This window comes from Rana temporaria, chromosome 3 (genome assembly GCF_905171775.1).
Source record: "Rana temporaria chromosome 3, aRanTem1.1, whole genome shotgun sequence".
Lineage (NCBI taxonomy): Eukaryota > Metazoa > Chordata > Amphibia > Anura > Ranidae > Rana > Rana temporaria.
In genome coordinates this window covers 302,670,285-302,686,114 of record NC_053491.1, presented here as the reverse complement: position 1 = coordinate 302,686,114, position 15,830 = coordinate 302,670,285, and the positions used below count along the sequence as shown (strand labels likewise).

The window sequence follows — 15,830 nt, the reverse complement described above, 5'->3', positions numbered from 1 at the left end:
GACAGGGTGGCTGGGCTCAGTTCATCATGCCGTTGGGAATCTGGGCCAACTGGCCACCATTCCTGGGGTATACCAGTGGAGACTGCAGTCCCATCCACTGAGGCTAGGTAAAAATCCCCCGGTGCTTGCAAAGCAAAGCCGACATCCTCCTGTCTCAGTGCCGCACCATGTTCTGGGGTTGTGTCCGTGGAGATCGGAGTCCCATCCACTACCACCGGAACCCCCTCTTCTGTTAGTTGAGAGCAGAGGCCCGGGGCACTCTGCTCTGTTGCCAGCTCTTCCGCTGGGTTGCTGTGAGTGGGGACCACAGTCCCATCCACCGATATCCGCTCAAGCTGTAGTGGTGTGCAGCAGCCAGTAGCATCCTGCCCTGCTGCCAGTGATTCAGCTGGGAGTAACAGCTTCACTACCTCAGCTTGTTGCTGGGGAGGGGGGCCAACCGCCCCGGCTCCCTGGAACTCCACAGTTGGTCCCGGTGCTGGGCAGAGATGGCTAGCATTCTGCCCTGTCGCCAGCACTTCTGCTGGGGGTGCATAATCCATAACATCCTCTGAACAGTCCATACATTCTGTAATCTGTGGCTGGGGAGTGATCGCCATCTTCTCACCCTGAGCCTCCGGAACTGCCACAGGGGTGGGGCAGAGGTCTTGATCCCTCTGTCCGGTGACCAGCGCTTCAGCTGGGGAAGTTCCTTGTAACTCCACAAATACTGTCCTTGGTGCTGGGCAGAGCACAGTGATGTTTGGCCCTGATACCAGCTCTTCTGTTGGAGGCTCCCCAGGTTGTTCTTCCTCAGCAGAAAAGTCTATCAAATCCCCTGTCTCTACAACTGGTGTCTGGGGATAGAGGTTCACCATCTCCTGTCCATGGAACCCAGCAGATGCTATGGGTACTGAGCAGAGGTTAGCAGAGCTCGGCCCTGCGGTCAGCACTTCAGCTTTGGGAATGGCAAGCTCCCGATTTTCCACTGCTGATTCATCAGCCAGGATTTCATCACTGTCAGCTGATATTTCCTCATAGTCCCAGGTAAAGGGAACCTCACCCTGCTGCTGAGCGGAGTCTAGCAGCTGTTTGTAGGCAATTTCCAGTTCCCATTCCTGAGCGGCCAGGAATTCCAAATCTTCCTGTAACCAGTGCACTTCCGGGACATTCAGTCTTCGCTCTCTGTGCTCCATTATTTCCTCCCAACGCCACTCCCGATCGCTCCCAAAGTTGGGATCCCTGGACATCCTCCAATACAACAATCCCAGGCCATCATAGTCAAAGCCTTCCGTGGGGCTGTCATCCGCTGACCACGGGCACTCTTGGACTACATACCACCGGAGGGCTCTGTAGCTCTCGTCCAACCGCATCTCTTCCCGGATCAGCCTGCTTAACTCTGCTGTCCACTCCTGCTTTGGTTGTTCCCCCAATAACAACATCCGTACTTCATACTGTGACCAGTACCTTACATGGATGGAGGGGAGAGCTTTTCCCTGGTGTCGCTGCTCGCAGGCTAGCGCTTCTTTCCAGAGTTCGCAGCGGATCGAATCAGACCATCCAAGCAGGACCTCCTCTGATACTGGTCCTCTGCGCTGTATCTGCTTCTCTCGCAACCTCCTTCTGAATTCCTCTTCCATGGTTACTGATATCTGTACCTCTCCTCTTCTTTCATTTGTTGCTGCTTTTTTAGGCGTTGTCACCGATCGCCGTATTTCCGCAATTCTCAGCTCCTGTTGCCGCTCTCGTTCTCTCTGTTGCCGCTCCTGTTCTCTCTGTTGCCACTCTCGTTCTCTCTCATCCTGCCGCTGGAGGTCTCTAATGGTATTCTGTATGGCGGTCTCTGATGGGTTCGCACCATATAATGCCAACCGCTGTTGAACTCGCTGCTGGAACAAGTCTTCAACTGACCGGGGTCCTGCATCACCATCCCTCTGATCCATCTCGGCTAGCGCAATGATCAGGGTGGCCTTGTTCTTCCCACCGGTCTCTCCACGGCTCTCAAGCAAGTCTTTTAGCATGGTTCTCCTCCAGGCTGCATAGCTGGTCATTCATGGTGGTGGTTTGAAATTGTCCTAGTAACTGGAGAGCAAATCCCACCGCTGCCAACCAATGTGACGAGATCCTTCCTCGCCCAGGTCCTGCTCTCCCGACACTCCTCTGCTACCAGTGAGTCAGCTTGCAGATTGCAACGTCTGATGGTCCAGTCATCCAAGGTTCCGGGATCCGAATTACAGCTATGTGCCATTCGGACCCATTAAGAACAAACACCAGGCAGGCTGTATGTAAGTTCCAACAGGACTCTTTATTTTCAAGTACACAGCACACTTTTATACAGAATTTTGGAACATCCCACTCCCAACAACCGCTTTCCTATTGGTCAATTGTAAAGTATATCCAGTCTTCACTCAAGTCCTCCTTGACCATGCAAATGAGGACTTGAAATTGTCAACAGGGATTGGTCCAATAGCTTGGATAGAAAGACTTGTGTATTGAGACAGAAGCCCCAGGGGGTAATCAATGTACACAATAACCCGGTCTACTTAATTACTACCTCTGAGAGGTTACATTGCTTTAGACAATAGAATGCTAATTCAATGCTCCTGACAGGAGGCTTCTGACCTTTAGAACAGTACAAAGGCACTTAGCATAAACACTTACATCTTCAGACGGGCTGTCTCCGACAGAAGACACCCACACCTGATAATCACAAAGGCTTTAAACAGGCTTATCACATAATGGAAATGTCTCAATATAGCTCAGTAACCACTCCATTACTCCAAGGTCCATGACAGTTACGGTTTGACCTCTCAAGGGGTCTACGTGCCCAAAACTCGACATACTGCGACACATGGGGTAAGGGGGACCACTCCCCAGAACGGGGGTGGGAGATGGCGTCTGGGTTGAACAGTGGTTCGCCCAGGGCATCTATTATATCTTTGCCCTGATTTGCAGGGGTGGCGTCTTGTAGGAGCGCCAATGACCCAGCATCCTCTTCCTCTTCGCATTCAGACTCTGAGACTCCAGATACGTCCGACTCAGCGGACGAATCCTCGTCTGACTCAACTACGTACGAGTCGGGTTTGGTCCGCTTAGCGGAGCCATGCCTCTTTGATGACTCCCTGAGGCCCAGGGGTTGAAAGGAGTCTGAAGGATGCTTGGGGTGGCAGTCCGTGTGGGGAGCTGCTCTCTGCACATTGTTTGCTTCCCCTGCCGGGGAGTCATGGGCCGGCACCATATGTTTCCTCTTCTGAGAGGATTTGCCTCCTTTTATGCGCGGCTCACCGTCGTGTGGCAACGGTATCGGGGCGAGGGTTATGGCTTGCTGCGTATCGAAGGGTGTGGTAGCAGCAGCCAGTGCAGCTTGCACTGATTTATTGATAATTTCCTGAATTTGAGCAGGACTCAGGAATTGTGCTGAGCCCAGCATCAACTCCTCATCCAGGACAGGGAAGGGACCCTCTTCTGCCATATTAATGTATTTAGATTATACAGACAGGCAACGTTTTGTGGGGAGAGGGATTAGGTGGTGCTGACTAAGCCACCAGGTATGCCTATCAATCGCTAAGGATCTAGATGTTCTAGGAATAAATTCCTAAAGAACGCTAAACTAGCTAACTGAAATCGCAAAAAACTCACTAGCTAACTGTATCAGGCTCCTACCTCCGACACCACTGGCGCTGACTGGCCTGCGGTGGGAGGTGAGCTAGAAGGAATTCCCCTCCAGAGGCGAAGTCTCGTGAGACTACAGCCCCTGGCGTTCCTATTGGCTGCTGACAGGACAGGGCGGTCCGGAGGTCCGCCCCTCCGTGTCCCGCTCTGCTGTGACTGGATGGCGTGCGGGAATCCGCCCCTAGATTGCGCGCGAAGAGTGTGAGAGAGGGAGCGCGCGCGCGCGCCTGTAGGCGCGGCTCCTGTGAAGAGGAAGCCGCACCCGAGAACACAGCGAATCTGTGCCCGAACGAGATGGCGCCTAGCAAGATGGCGTCATCTCGCGAGACTACGGGCTCCGTGAGGGGAATACCGAAGACAGAGGCGCCAAGGGGAACGAGTGCGTCCGCGCGGCAACGAGTCCCAACCGAAGGTTAGGACAACGAAAAGGGGGGATAAACACAAATAAATGATAATAGTAGCTACTATGTCTCCACAGGCAATCCAAAGGAAATCCCGAGAAACACAAGCGATCAGTGGTAATAAAATAATAATATAATAATAAATAAATTATATCACGATAAAATAATCAAACAGTTAAATGCACTTATCTGTTCCTTGCCATGAGCAGAAAGAAAGAGGAAGAGATAAGTGAGAGCAGTCCTTATATAGAGACTATGATGGGAGTGGCTACGGCCCAAGGACTGCTGGGAAGTGTATTTCTACAGTTTTCTTTTCTTTTCTGTTTTACTTATGTTAAATTTGAACAATGCATTATCTGCTATGAGCATTAATAAAGAAAGATTAATGCATAAGATACTCGCCTCCTGTCTGATATATAATTCTAAATCTTCTGTCAAGCTGCAATGAAAAAGCTCCCAATGGAGACCCACACCCTCTTCCCTCCTCCATTGTGAAAAGTTATTTCTTCAATTACACTACATGCAACTTGATCTATAAATGGGGCAGATAATCCTGTGACTCAGACTCCCCCCCCCCCCCCCCATTCACAGATCAGTGTACACTATCAAGCAACTTTTCCCATTGGAGGGGGGAAGGAGGGGGCAGGTTTTTATATTTTATTTTTACACTTTATATTGTATACGTATATCTATTGAATAATGCATGTCCAAATCAATTAATTTGAGAACAATTCTTTGAAAAGAAGAGGCCATCCTAAAACACACATTTCTTCTGTTCTGTAGACCTAAATGAGGTCATATTAAATAAACAATAAAGTTTAAGGTCTGCCAATGATTAATAGACTCCCTATTAAAATTTCAAAACAGGCACAGCTATGGCAACTTAATAAGAAAAGGCATAGGTATGGCATTTTTTTATTTATGTACAATGTGTCGGATTCTAATTTAATGTAATTTACCAGAGTGAATTTCTTTTGAGTTTCTTTATGAGATGAGAGATTGTCAACCCTCTAGCTAGCACCTTGGAAAGTATATTTGCTCTATCACCTTCTCAGCCTCAGCATTGTGGTGTTTATGGGAATATTTAACTTGCTGATGGAGCAGATAATGTTTACATACAGGATATCCAAGAATGTAAAATCATTGAACATTTTTTTCTCCCAAGGGCCCAACACCTGCAGCCATTTCTGAAATCACAGAAAAAAGACACCTGAATGTTGCTCATGGACTTGCATGGTCCTATTATGTTGGCTACCTCAAATTTGTTCTTCCAGGTAGGAAACTTTTTTTTTTCATATTGTACTTCATCACAAATTCATTTAGCAAAGCTCTAAAAGTTTCAGCTATCCAGTTCTCAGATCTAACCTTTCAATAGAGATAGTAGTGACCACACAACATACAAATAATCAATCATAGGTTCGGAATATGTGGTCATGCACTCTTTAGAATAAATTGAGTATTTAAAGGGTATACTGATGAAAGCAATGATCAGCTGCATAGAACACGATTTTTCAAACAGCTAGTGACTACTATAACTGCCCAAATACACCAAATATTGAAAAAAAATGTGTGCCTTTGTTTGTCAGCTATGAATATTTAAATATTTTTTTGAAGAGTGAAAATAAATACCTACCCCACCATTTCTGGTAAGTCCTACTGCTTTTTTTGTGGATGTTTTTATAACAGTTCAAGGAGGTTAGGTTGTAGAACAGTTACATTTGGTTGACAATAGGAACCTGAGAAATTGAAAGGAGTGACATAACAGTAAAGTAACACATTTACATTTTTTTTTCAGCAAATGTTTCTATTATATGACATATATTCTGGTGGTTATGACCAGAAACTGTAAACTGTAGCTATTAACCACTTAACGCCCGTCGCACGACTATATACGTCCGCAGAATGGCACGGACAGGCAGATGGGCGTATATATACGTCCCTGCCTATTCGCGGGCCGGGGGTCCGATCGGGACCCCCCCCCGCTACGTGCGGCGGTCGGTAAGTGGTTACGAGCGATCCGGTATGATTCCAGCCACCCCCTCTCAAATTGCTCCCAGCCAATGAGCGTCCTGCTCAGCCCCTTCCTGTGTTAAGTGTAAACACAGGAAGGGGGAGTGAAGTCCTCTCTCCTTGTGTGGGTCTTTTTCGTCTGGATCCAGAGGAGAGAGGACTTCTGTAACGTGAGCTGCACCAAACAGTACACTGACACGTTACACATAGGCACACAACTCCCCCCCCCCCCCAGTCACCGCTGATCACCCCCCCCCCCCCCAGCCAACTGTCACAGTGTCACTATTGCAGTGATCATTTATTTTCTGATCACTGCAATTAGTGTCATTTGTGACAGAAAAAAGTGTTAGGGACATTAGCTTTAGGCCCCCTACCCCCCCTAATAAAGGTTTAACCCCTTGATCACCACCCTAATTAACCCTTTCACCCCCTATTGCCAGTGTCACTAAGCGATCGGTTTTCTGATCGCTGTATTAGTGTCACTTTTGCCGCTAGGTAGCTAGTTTTTTTTTGAGGTTCGCCGCCAGGTTTATATAGCGTTAAGTACCCCCATAAATAAAGGTTTTAACCCCTGATTGCCCCTAGAGTTAACCCTTTCACCAGTGATCACTGTATAAGTGTCACTGGTGACGCGGGTTAGCCAGTTAGTTATTTAGTTATTTTAGGTTCGCCGCCAGGTTTTTAGAAAGCGTCAGGTACCCCCATATATTACCTAATAAAGGTTTTAACCCCTGATTGCCCCCTAGTTAACCCTTTCACCAGTGATCACCGTATAAGTGTTACGGTTGACGCTGGTTAGTTAGTTTGCTGTTCATAGCATCAGGGCACCCGCCGTATATAACCCAATAAAGGTTTAATCCCCTGATCGCCCGGCGGGTGATATAAATAAAATGTTAGCGTCAGTCAGGGTCTGCGTCGCCCCAGGCAGCGTTAGGTTAGTGCCAGTACCGCTTACACCCACTCGCAAAGCATACACCCCCCTTATTTGAGGAAAGGACTAATAAATTGGGCTTTAAGGGCACACAATACCAAAAGATGTAGAAAACTAGAGATTTATTTAGTATGAAATATCATAAAAGTGGAATGACATAAAATCAAAAGAGAATAGGTCAGCAACTAATACCACAGCTGTGATTACAACACTATACAATCATATCATATATAGGCTTCATTTAGAGAGCACAGTTACAGGTACAATGTTGAGTTGCATATCCAGTGTAGTATTCCAAGATTTGGTGAAGAGCTTGCTCTACATGTTACGCGAGTTAGCGCTTCCTCAGGAGCATAAGATATTGCATCTACTGAAACATATATACAAGAAAACAATGAGTTCACAAGTATACATATATAAAAGGGAGTTTCTTATATACAGTAAAAATATACATAATACAGTAAATAAAAGAAAACCAAAAACAGTTTATAAAACTAAAAAGATTATTTATGTCTATCAGTACGAGTGCGGTACAGCAGGGGGGGTTAGCGGTGCGTCACCCAAAGCCCACGTAGATCAGGAGGAGAAAAGGGAGAAAAGGAGAAAGGAGGCAGTGTCATAGACAATTTGTAATTGAATAGGGAAGGGAAAAAGAAAAAAGATATAAATGTATTGAATATGTAGCAGCAAGATATGACTTACAAAAATAGGTCGCATTGGGGGTAAGCAAGCGACAATAGCGTGTTAGCCCCACAGTGGCTGGGCGGACAAGCTATATCAAGCCAGCCAAACGTGGGGAGATAATCTGTAAATGATAAAAAATTGGGCTTTAAACATAAATAAGTATATTGTTTGTCTGGGACACAATAGGGGAAAGGAAGGGGGGGGGGAGAGGAGAGGGAGGGTTTGACCAAAAGGTAGGGGGGGGGGGGGGGGGGAAGGAAATTGATAAAGAGCAGCCACCACCAGCATGGATAAAAGCTTACTCACCAAAAACACTGATTTGTAAGCATACAAGTATTCGGGCAGTCAAGTGCTGGTAGGCACTAGAAATTCGAATCCAGGGACCGCTAACATGCGGTAATTCAAAATTTCACAGAGCTGGGCTGAGCAGGATATATATTAACATATCATAGGGCAATCCAAAAAATCCTGGGTATATAAACCCAGAGGTATTGTATAGGATTCCCAGAGCTAGTTCCTATAAGGAAACAAATAACACCAGGGTAAGTCCAAACAAAGAGGAAAACACCATGGGTAAAAAGTATTATTGCAGCCCTAGTATTAGAGCCTGCAACGATTCAGTGTACCTGCAGCCATCTGATCACAGCAAGGTGAAAACCGCATGTGTCCCCAGGAAAGCGATGACGCCGATACATTGTAAAGTGTGTTGTGTACGTTTTATATATCCCCCTACCTGGTTGTTGATGAGTTGGATCAGCTGGATCGGCGTAGCCCGTCGCACCCGTGATGACGTCATCATCGATCGCTCATCACATGACCGGCTCAAAGCTTAGGGTTGGTGGATGATGGGGGCGGTGATGGGGGCGGATGCAACAAGCATCCCACCCAATCAGAGGCCTGGAAAAACGAGTGGAAGGGCAGGGTACCGCCTCACGGTCTGGAGATGGATGTGCAACAAATGGTCGTCCCCACGTAGGTTACGGTGGGGACGTCCAACAGCGTCACACAGTACACATCGACGGATCAGCAAGAGATCCGCCCAGGAGGGCGGACACGCCGTCAGAGCCCACCAATAAGCAATCCTGCAGGGGAAGAGAATGGGAGGGGAACTCCATAGTCGACAGGGAACATGCACATAAAATACAGGCTTCCCTAGTCGGCTTGGTGGATCTTTATCCATTTAGTAGTGTGAATGGGAAGTAAGGAAAGTTGACAGAAGGTAACAGTTCAAGTGGAGAATTGAGAGACATGGGTTCAAAGAGACACAACACAGCCCAATGCTGCACCGCCCCTTAGTGGTATAGTATCTGAACGGATCGATACCTGATCTGATCAGATCAATATTAGCGTACCCAGCAGTTTAGGGTACCCAAAAACGCATAGTTAGCGGAAATCGCCCAGATACCTGCTAGCACCTGCGTTTTCCCCCTCTGCCCAGCCCAACCCACCCAAGTGCAGTATCGATCGATCACTGTCACTTCAAAAACACAACACACATAACTGCAGCGTTCGCAGAGACAGGCCTGATCCCTGCGATCGCTAACAGTTTTTTTTTTTAAGCGTTTTCTACATTTGCTTTTCTATAGTCAGGTGCTTTTTTTACCTGTGAATCATCACCAGTGTATGACTAAATTTAGAGTCCAAAATGGCAAAGCGAATGTACACTGATGACGAGGCCTACTTGTTCATGAGCTTGACAGATAGTGAATTGGAGGTCACGCATCTGTCAGAATCTGGCTCAGAATATGAACCCGTTTACGGCAGCGGCTCCATGTCAGATAGCTCTGACGACGAAGTTGAGGTCCCTGCTAAGGCCAGGCGTACCCGACCCCGTTCTGATGTTGTTGAGCAGCAAGAACCACAGGATCCTTGTATGGAGCAGAGAAGTACTAGCGCCGCTATTCCTTCTGGTGGATTGGCAAGCACCAGCGGCCTAGTACACCCTGGTCATTCATCCAGCACTGCAGTAAGACGTGGTGACGTGGCGAGTCCCATAAGTGCAGTTCAAGCTGGCGAGGGGGCAAGCACAAGTAGTGTCCCGCTGCCACCAAGAACAAGACAAAGACAGGCCCGTCGTGCCCATAGTGCCCTTCCTGCAGAATTTGCCTATCCTGATTGGGTCCCCACCACTTCTGCAGCACCCGTACTTCCCCCATTCACTGGCCAACCCGGTATTCAGGTGGATACAGCGAATTTTATGCCACTTGATTTTTATTCGCTGTATTTCATGGAAGATCTCTATAGATCTATTGTGGACCAGACTAATTTATATGCTGGTACTTTCATCGCCACTAATCCCCAGTCTCTCCTTGCCAAAGAATGGAAACCTCTTGAGGTTTCCGAATTTAAGACCTTTCTGGGCCTTACCCTCAACATGGGCATACACCAATTTCCTGAAGTTGAGGATGTATTGGTCCACACATCCCATCGACCATATGCCCGTGTTCTCTGCTCACATGGCCAGGAATTGATACGAGGCGCTCCTGCGGTTCCTGCATTTCAGTGACAATGCACTTTGTCGTCCACGTGGAGACCCTGAATATGACCGGCTCTACAAAATTCAGCCCCTCATAAACCATTTCAACGAACGTTATGCAGCCTTGTTTAATCCCCAGCAGGTTGTATGCGTTGATGAGTCCCTGATTAAATTTTCTGGCCGCTTGTCTTTCAAACAGTTCCTTCCCAGCAAGCGTGCCAGATACGGGGTCAAGCTCTATAAGCTCTGTGACAGGGCAACAGGCTACACATGGAGCTTTAGGGTTTATGAGGGCAAAGATAGTGAGGTAGAGCCGGAAGGATGCCCAGATTACATGGGGAGCGCTGGCAAGATCGTTTGGGACTTGGTGTCACCCTTATTCGGAAAGGGGTACCACTTGTATGTGGACAATTTTTTACAGTAGCGTGCCACTTTTTAGTCACTTGTTTGATCATCAGATTGGAGCATGTGGCACCGTGCGACCTAATCGCCGGGGCTTTCCACAGCGGCTTGTAGATGCCTGTCTTAGGCTGGGGGCGAGAGCCTGCTACAGATGTAAAAATTTGCTCGCTGTGAAGTGGTGGGACAATAGGAATGTTTTCGTTCTTACCACCCTTCACGCAGACACGACAGTACAAATTCATACAGCGACTGGTGTTGTGGAGAAACCCCTCTGTGTCCACGAATATAACCTTAATATGGGAGGGGTGGACCTCAACGACCAGTTGATGGCGCCGTATCCTATTGCCCGTAAGGCGAGACGCTGGTACAAAAAAGTGTCTCTACATTTATTTCAATTGACTCTACTGAATGCTTTTGTCTTATACAAAGCTTCAGGACAGAACGGATCCTTCCTTCAATTCCAGAGGGATATCGTCACAGAATTCCTGTATCCAGGCGGTTCTGTACCTCACCATCCCCAACCAAATGCAGTAAGCCGACTGCATGAGAGGCATTTTGTATATGCCCTCAAGAGTACCCTTACCCAAAAAGCCCCCCAAAGAAAATGTCGTGTCTGTACCAAGCGCGGATTTAGGTGTGACACCTGTTATTTTTGTCCCCAATGTCCTGCCGATCCTGGTCTTTGTATTGGTGAATGTTTTGAACGCTTCCACACACGAGTGAAGTATTAGCGTAGGGTAAAACATTTCACAGGCTAGGCTGTCATCGCATGCCATCGCATTTTGAGAGACCCAAACCTGGATCCGGAAAGTTCAACAGTTACAGTTACAAAAAAAAAAAAAAAAAGTAAAAAATAAAAACACAAAAAAAAATATTAAAAAAAAAAATAGTTGTCGTTTTATTGTTCTCTCCCACTCTATTCTCTCTCTATTGTTCTGCTCTTTTTTACTGTATTCTATTCTGCAAAGTTTTTTGTTATGTTTTTTCATGCTTGCTTTTCAGGTATGTAATTTACTTTACTGTTTTCAGGTACGCCATTCATAGTTAGTCAGGTTGAAAAAAGACACAAGTCCATCCAGTTCAACCACAAAAAATAAAAAAACAAAAATAAAAAACACAGTAAAATCCTATACACCCAACTCCATTCCCACAGTTGATCCAGAGGAAGGCAAAAAACCCCAGCAGAGCATGATCCAATTTGCTACAGCAGGGGAAAAAATTCCTTCCTGATCCCCCGAGAGGCAATCGGATTTACCCTGGATCAACTTTACCTACAAATCTTAATACTCAAGTTATATTCTGTACATTTAGGAAAGAATCCAGGCCTTTCTTAAAGCAATCTACTGAGTTTTTTTTCAGCTGTTGCACGGACTTGACAGCAACAGCGTTTGCTCCCACGATATATAAAGCCGCGACTCCAGTGCTGTAGGAGGTGATTTCACCACCACAGTTAAAAAAAGAGCATATATGCCGAAGCCTGGGGGCATTAGGGGCGGAGGAGCGATTTTGCTCCTAATGCCGCGTATATACGGTCGACATTCCTACGGAGGCTTGCCCGTGGAAAAGTCTGACCGTGTGTATGCGGCATAACTTTTTTGTGGGAGGATGCCCCCATGCTTCGGCATATATATATTTTAGGTATAGGTTGCGTTAAATGTTTTATTTTTTACTATGTTTTTTTTTTGGCATTTGCTTTGCAGGTATGGTATGATCTTACTGTTATACTGTAATGTTACTTTGTTTTAATGTTAACCATCATTTGCTTAGCAGGTACGCCATTCAGTTGCAGCGCGGATTTATTTAGCGTGAGAGCAACAGCGTTTGCTCCCACTATATAGAAAGCCGTGACTCCAACGCTGTAGGAGGTGATTTCACCACCACAGTTAAAAAAAGAGCATATATGCCGAAGCATGGGGGCATTAGGGGCGGAGGAGCGATTTTGCTCCTAATGCCGCGTACGTACGGTTGACATTCCTACGGAGGCTTGCCCGTGGAAAAGTCTGACCGTGTGTATGCGGCATAACTTTTTTGTGGGAGGATGCCCCCATGCTTCAGCATATATATATTTTAGGTACAGGTTGCGTTAAATGTTTTATTTTTTACTATGTTTTTTTTTTGGTATTTGCTTTGCAGGTATGGTATGATCTTACTGTTATACTGTAATGTTACTTTGTTTTAATGTTAACCATCATTTGCTTAGCAGGTACGCCATTCAGTTGCAGCACGGATTTATTTAGCGTGACAGCAACAGCGTTTGCTCCCACTATATAGAAAGCCGCGACTCCAACGCTGTAGGAGGTGATTTCACCACCACAGTTAAAAAAAGAGCATATATGCCGAAACATTGGGGCATTAGGGGCGGAGGAGCGATTTTGCTCCTAATGCCGCGTACGTACGGTTGACATTCCTACGGAGGCTTTCCCGTGGAAAAGTCTGACCATGTGTACACGGCATAGAAAAGTCCGACTGTGTGTACGCGGCATAGAAAAGTCCAACCGTGTGTACGCGGCATAACTTTTTTGCGGGAGGATGCCCCCATGCTTCGGCATATATAAATGGTGCATGTATGCCCATCATTAGAAGTGGGTGGATGAAGGGAGGTATTCTAATGGTGGGCATACCCACCGATCAATCTTTTTTTCGTTCAGCCAACAGGCTGCATGAAAAAAAAGAATACAATAATGTCCAACAAGAACCATCAACGTACTGGTATGTTGCTGGACTTTGAATGGTTATACCAGAATGATGCCTGCGGGTTTAGGCATCATCTTGGTATCATTCTTTTCAGCCAGCGGTCGGCTTTCATGTAAAAGCAGTCCTAGCGGCTAATTAGCCTCTAGACTGCTTTTACATTCAGTGGGAGGAAATGTCCCCCCCCCCCGGATATAAACAGCGCCATTGGGAAAATGGAAAAAGCATTTTATCACACCGATCTTGGTGTGGTCAGATGCCTGTCCCTATAGTGGAGACCCCATTTTTTAAAAAAAAGAGTACCTGTCACTAACTATTGCTATCATAAGGGATATATACATTCCCTGAGATAACAATAAAAATGGTAAAAAATAAATAAAATGGAAGGAACAGTTTACAAATAAAATAAAAAAAGCGAAATAAAAAAAAAAAAAAAAAGCATCCCTGTCCCCCCCTGCTCTTGCGCAAAGGCGAACGCAAGCGTCGGTCTGGAGTCATATGTAAACATCAATTGCACCATGCATGTGAGGTATCACTGCGAAGGGCAGATCGAGGGCAGTCATTTTAGCAGTAGACCTCCTCTGTAAATCTAATATGGTAACCTGTAAAGGCTTTTAAAGGCTTTTAAAAATGTATGTAGTTGAGGGGCGTGGCCAATACCGGCATGTGAGAAGACGTGTGTATCACAGCTCCTCCGCAGCACCCGGTATTGATCCTCTCCCAGCAGCGATCCGACGGTTCTGAACGGCTGTTCAGCTGGCTACTCACCCGGTCACCCTCCCGGTCCACCCGCCGGCTCTCTGCACCCGCGGAATGGCTAAAAAGAAGGAAGATTGGCCGGCGCTCGAGATCCAAGATGGCGCCGCCGCGGCCCAGGCTCTCCGCACTCCAAGGGGGAGACCAGCAAAAAAGCAGCAAAGACACAGGGTAAGGATTACCCGAGAGATATGACCTTCTTCACGCAAAAGCTTGGGGGTCCCCCGGAGCAGGAAGGAAGAGGGGGAGCTGATCGGGCCCAGGACTCAGGGCAGGCCTTGCAGGGACAGGCGGATGGAGGGGCCTGGAGATGTGTAGAGCGGGGGAATACTGTGGAACAGCCCCCCTCCATGCCCACAGATGCGGATACTGAGGCGGGGGATACAGAGCAACTGACCCTGGCTGAGATATTGAGAGCGGTTCATGTATGTACCGCTTCTGTAAATATACTGAAGGAACAGTTTGGGGGTCTCAGAGAGGATGTGTCCCTGCTGCGGCAGGACATGCAAAAGATACGGGAGCGCACGACGGCTGTGGAAAGCAGGGTGAGTGAAGTGGAAGATAGGCTGCCCCCAGTTGCTCGCGAGGCCCATGCAGCCATTCAGCTGGCCAGGGACACTAACAACAGGGCTGACAACATTGAAAATCGTTTACGCCGCAACAAAGTGCGCATAGTGGGGCTGCCGGAGAAGACGGAGGGCCGGGACCCCACCACCTTTGTCGAAGGCTGGCTGATGGAAGTATTCGGAAAAGAGGCCTTCTCCCCGTTCTTTACAGTTGAAAGAGCGCACCGCACACCGGACCGCCCACCACAGCCTGGTGCCCCCCCTAGGCCTATTCTGGCCAGATTGCTCCACTATAGGGACAGGGAGGCGGTGCTGAGACATGCCAGAGAGAAGGCCAACGTCCAGGTTAATGGGGTCCGGGTGTCCTTCTACCCGGACTTTTCTGCTGAGGTGCAACGCCGCCGGGCCAAATTTTCGGATGTGAAAAGGCGTCTTCGCGCACTACAACTACAATATGCTATGCTCTACCCTGCCAAGCTGAGAGTTACTGCCAACCGGCAGGCCCAATTCTTTGAATCAGCCCAAGATGCTGCACTGTGGCTTGATCGTAACGAACAGGCCCTACGTCACCGCGAGAGAGAGGAGGAAGGAGACTGACCTTACAGAAGCAGAAGCAGGTTATTATGTTTTAAGTTCTGTTTTTTGGTGCAATGCCTGCACTTTTCAAAGTGGAGGGTTTCATTCTGGTCCCCTCTTTCCCCTTCCCCGGATTGCGGTGGATGGTCTGCTGTCTTCATCCATTGAACTTTGCACAAAAGACCCCTTTTATTTTTATTTTACTTCCTTTTCCTGAGTGACTAAGTTTTTGCTGGGAGACGTTATATTAGGATGTGAACTTTGAGTCATCTTGTAAAGTTGCAAGGAAAATGCGATTACTCCACACTATACGTGGAGCAAAAGTGCCTTATTATGGTTCGCTCCCTGTTGGAGCCGAGGGGTCAGCTCTGTTGGCGGCCTGGACCTGTTCCTTTTTTTTTTCAAACTGCAGTACTGTTTCCGGAGTACAGGCCATGAATATGGGTCCGGTCTGTTGACGGCCCAGGCCTATTGTTTTTTGCACTTTTACCACCTACATCGAGAACTTTGTTTGCTCATTGCTGCACCGAGGTACCATGACTGTTCTTTCTGGCCACACCTGGGCCTCTAGGTACCAACTTGAGACCGATGCCTTTATTCACAATGCCTCTAACCTTTCATTTATGCATGCTTTATCCCAATGGCTGAGCTGCCTGTGGTATCGTGGAATGTGAGGGGCCTCGGTT

At 47.3% G+C, this 15,830-nt stretch overlaps 1 protein-coding gene across 3 annotated transcripts in view; it reads left to right on the top strand.

The window, feature by feature from the left end:
• The window catches only part of STING1 (stimulator of interferon response cGAMP interactor 1), a 476,559-nt gene that overhangs the window by 290,043 nt on the left and 170,686 nt on the right, over positions 1 to 15,830 (top strand). For all 3 annotated transcript variants that reach the window (XM_040344776.1, XM_040344774.1, XM_040344775.1), the window contains one exon: positions 5,218 to 5,326. In XM_040344776.1, the coding sequence (XP_040200710.1) occupies positions 5,218 to 5,326 (109 nt within the window). The remainder of the gene's footprint in view (positions 1 to 5,217; positions 5,327 to 15,830) is intronic.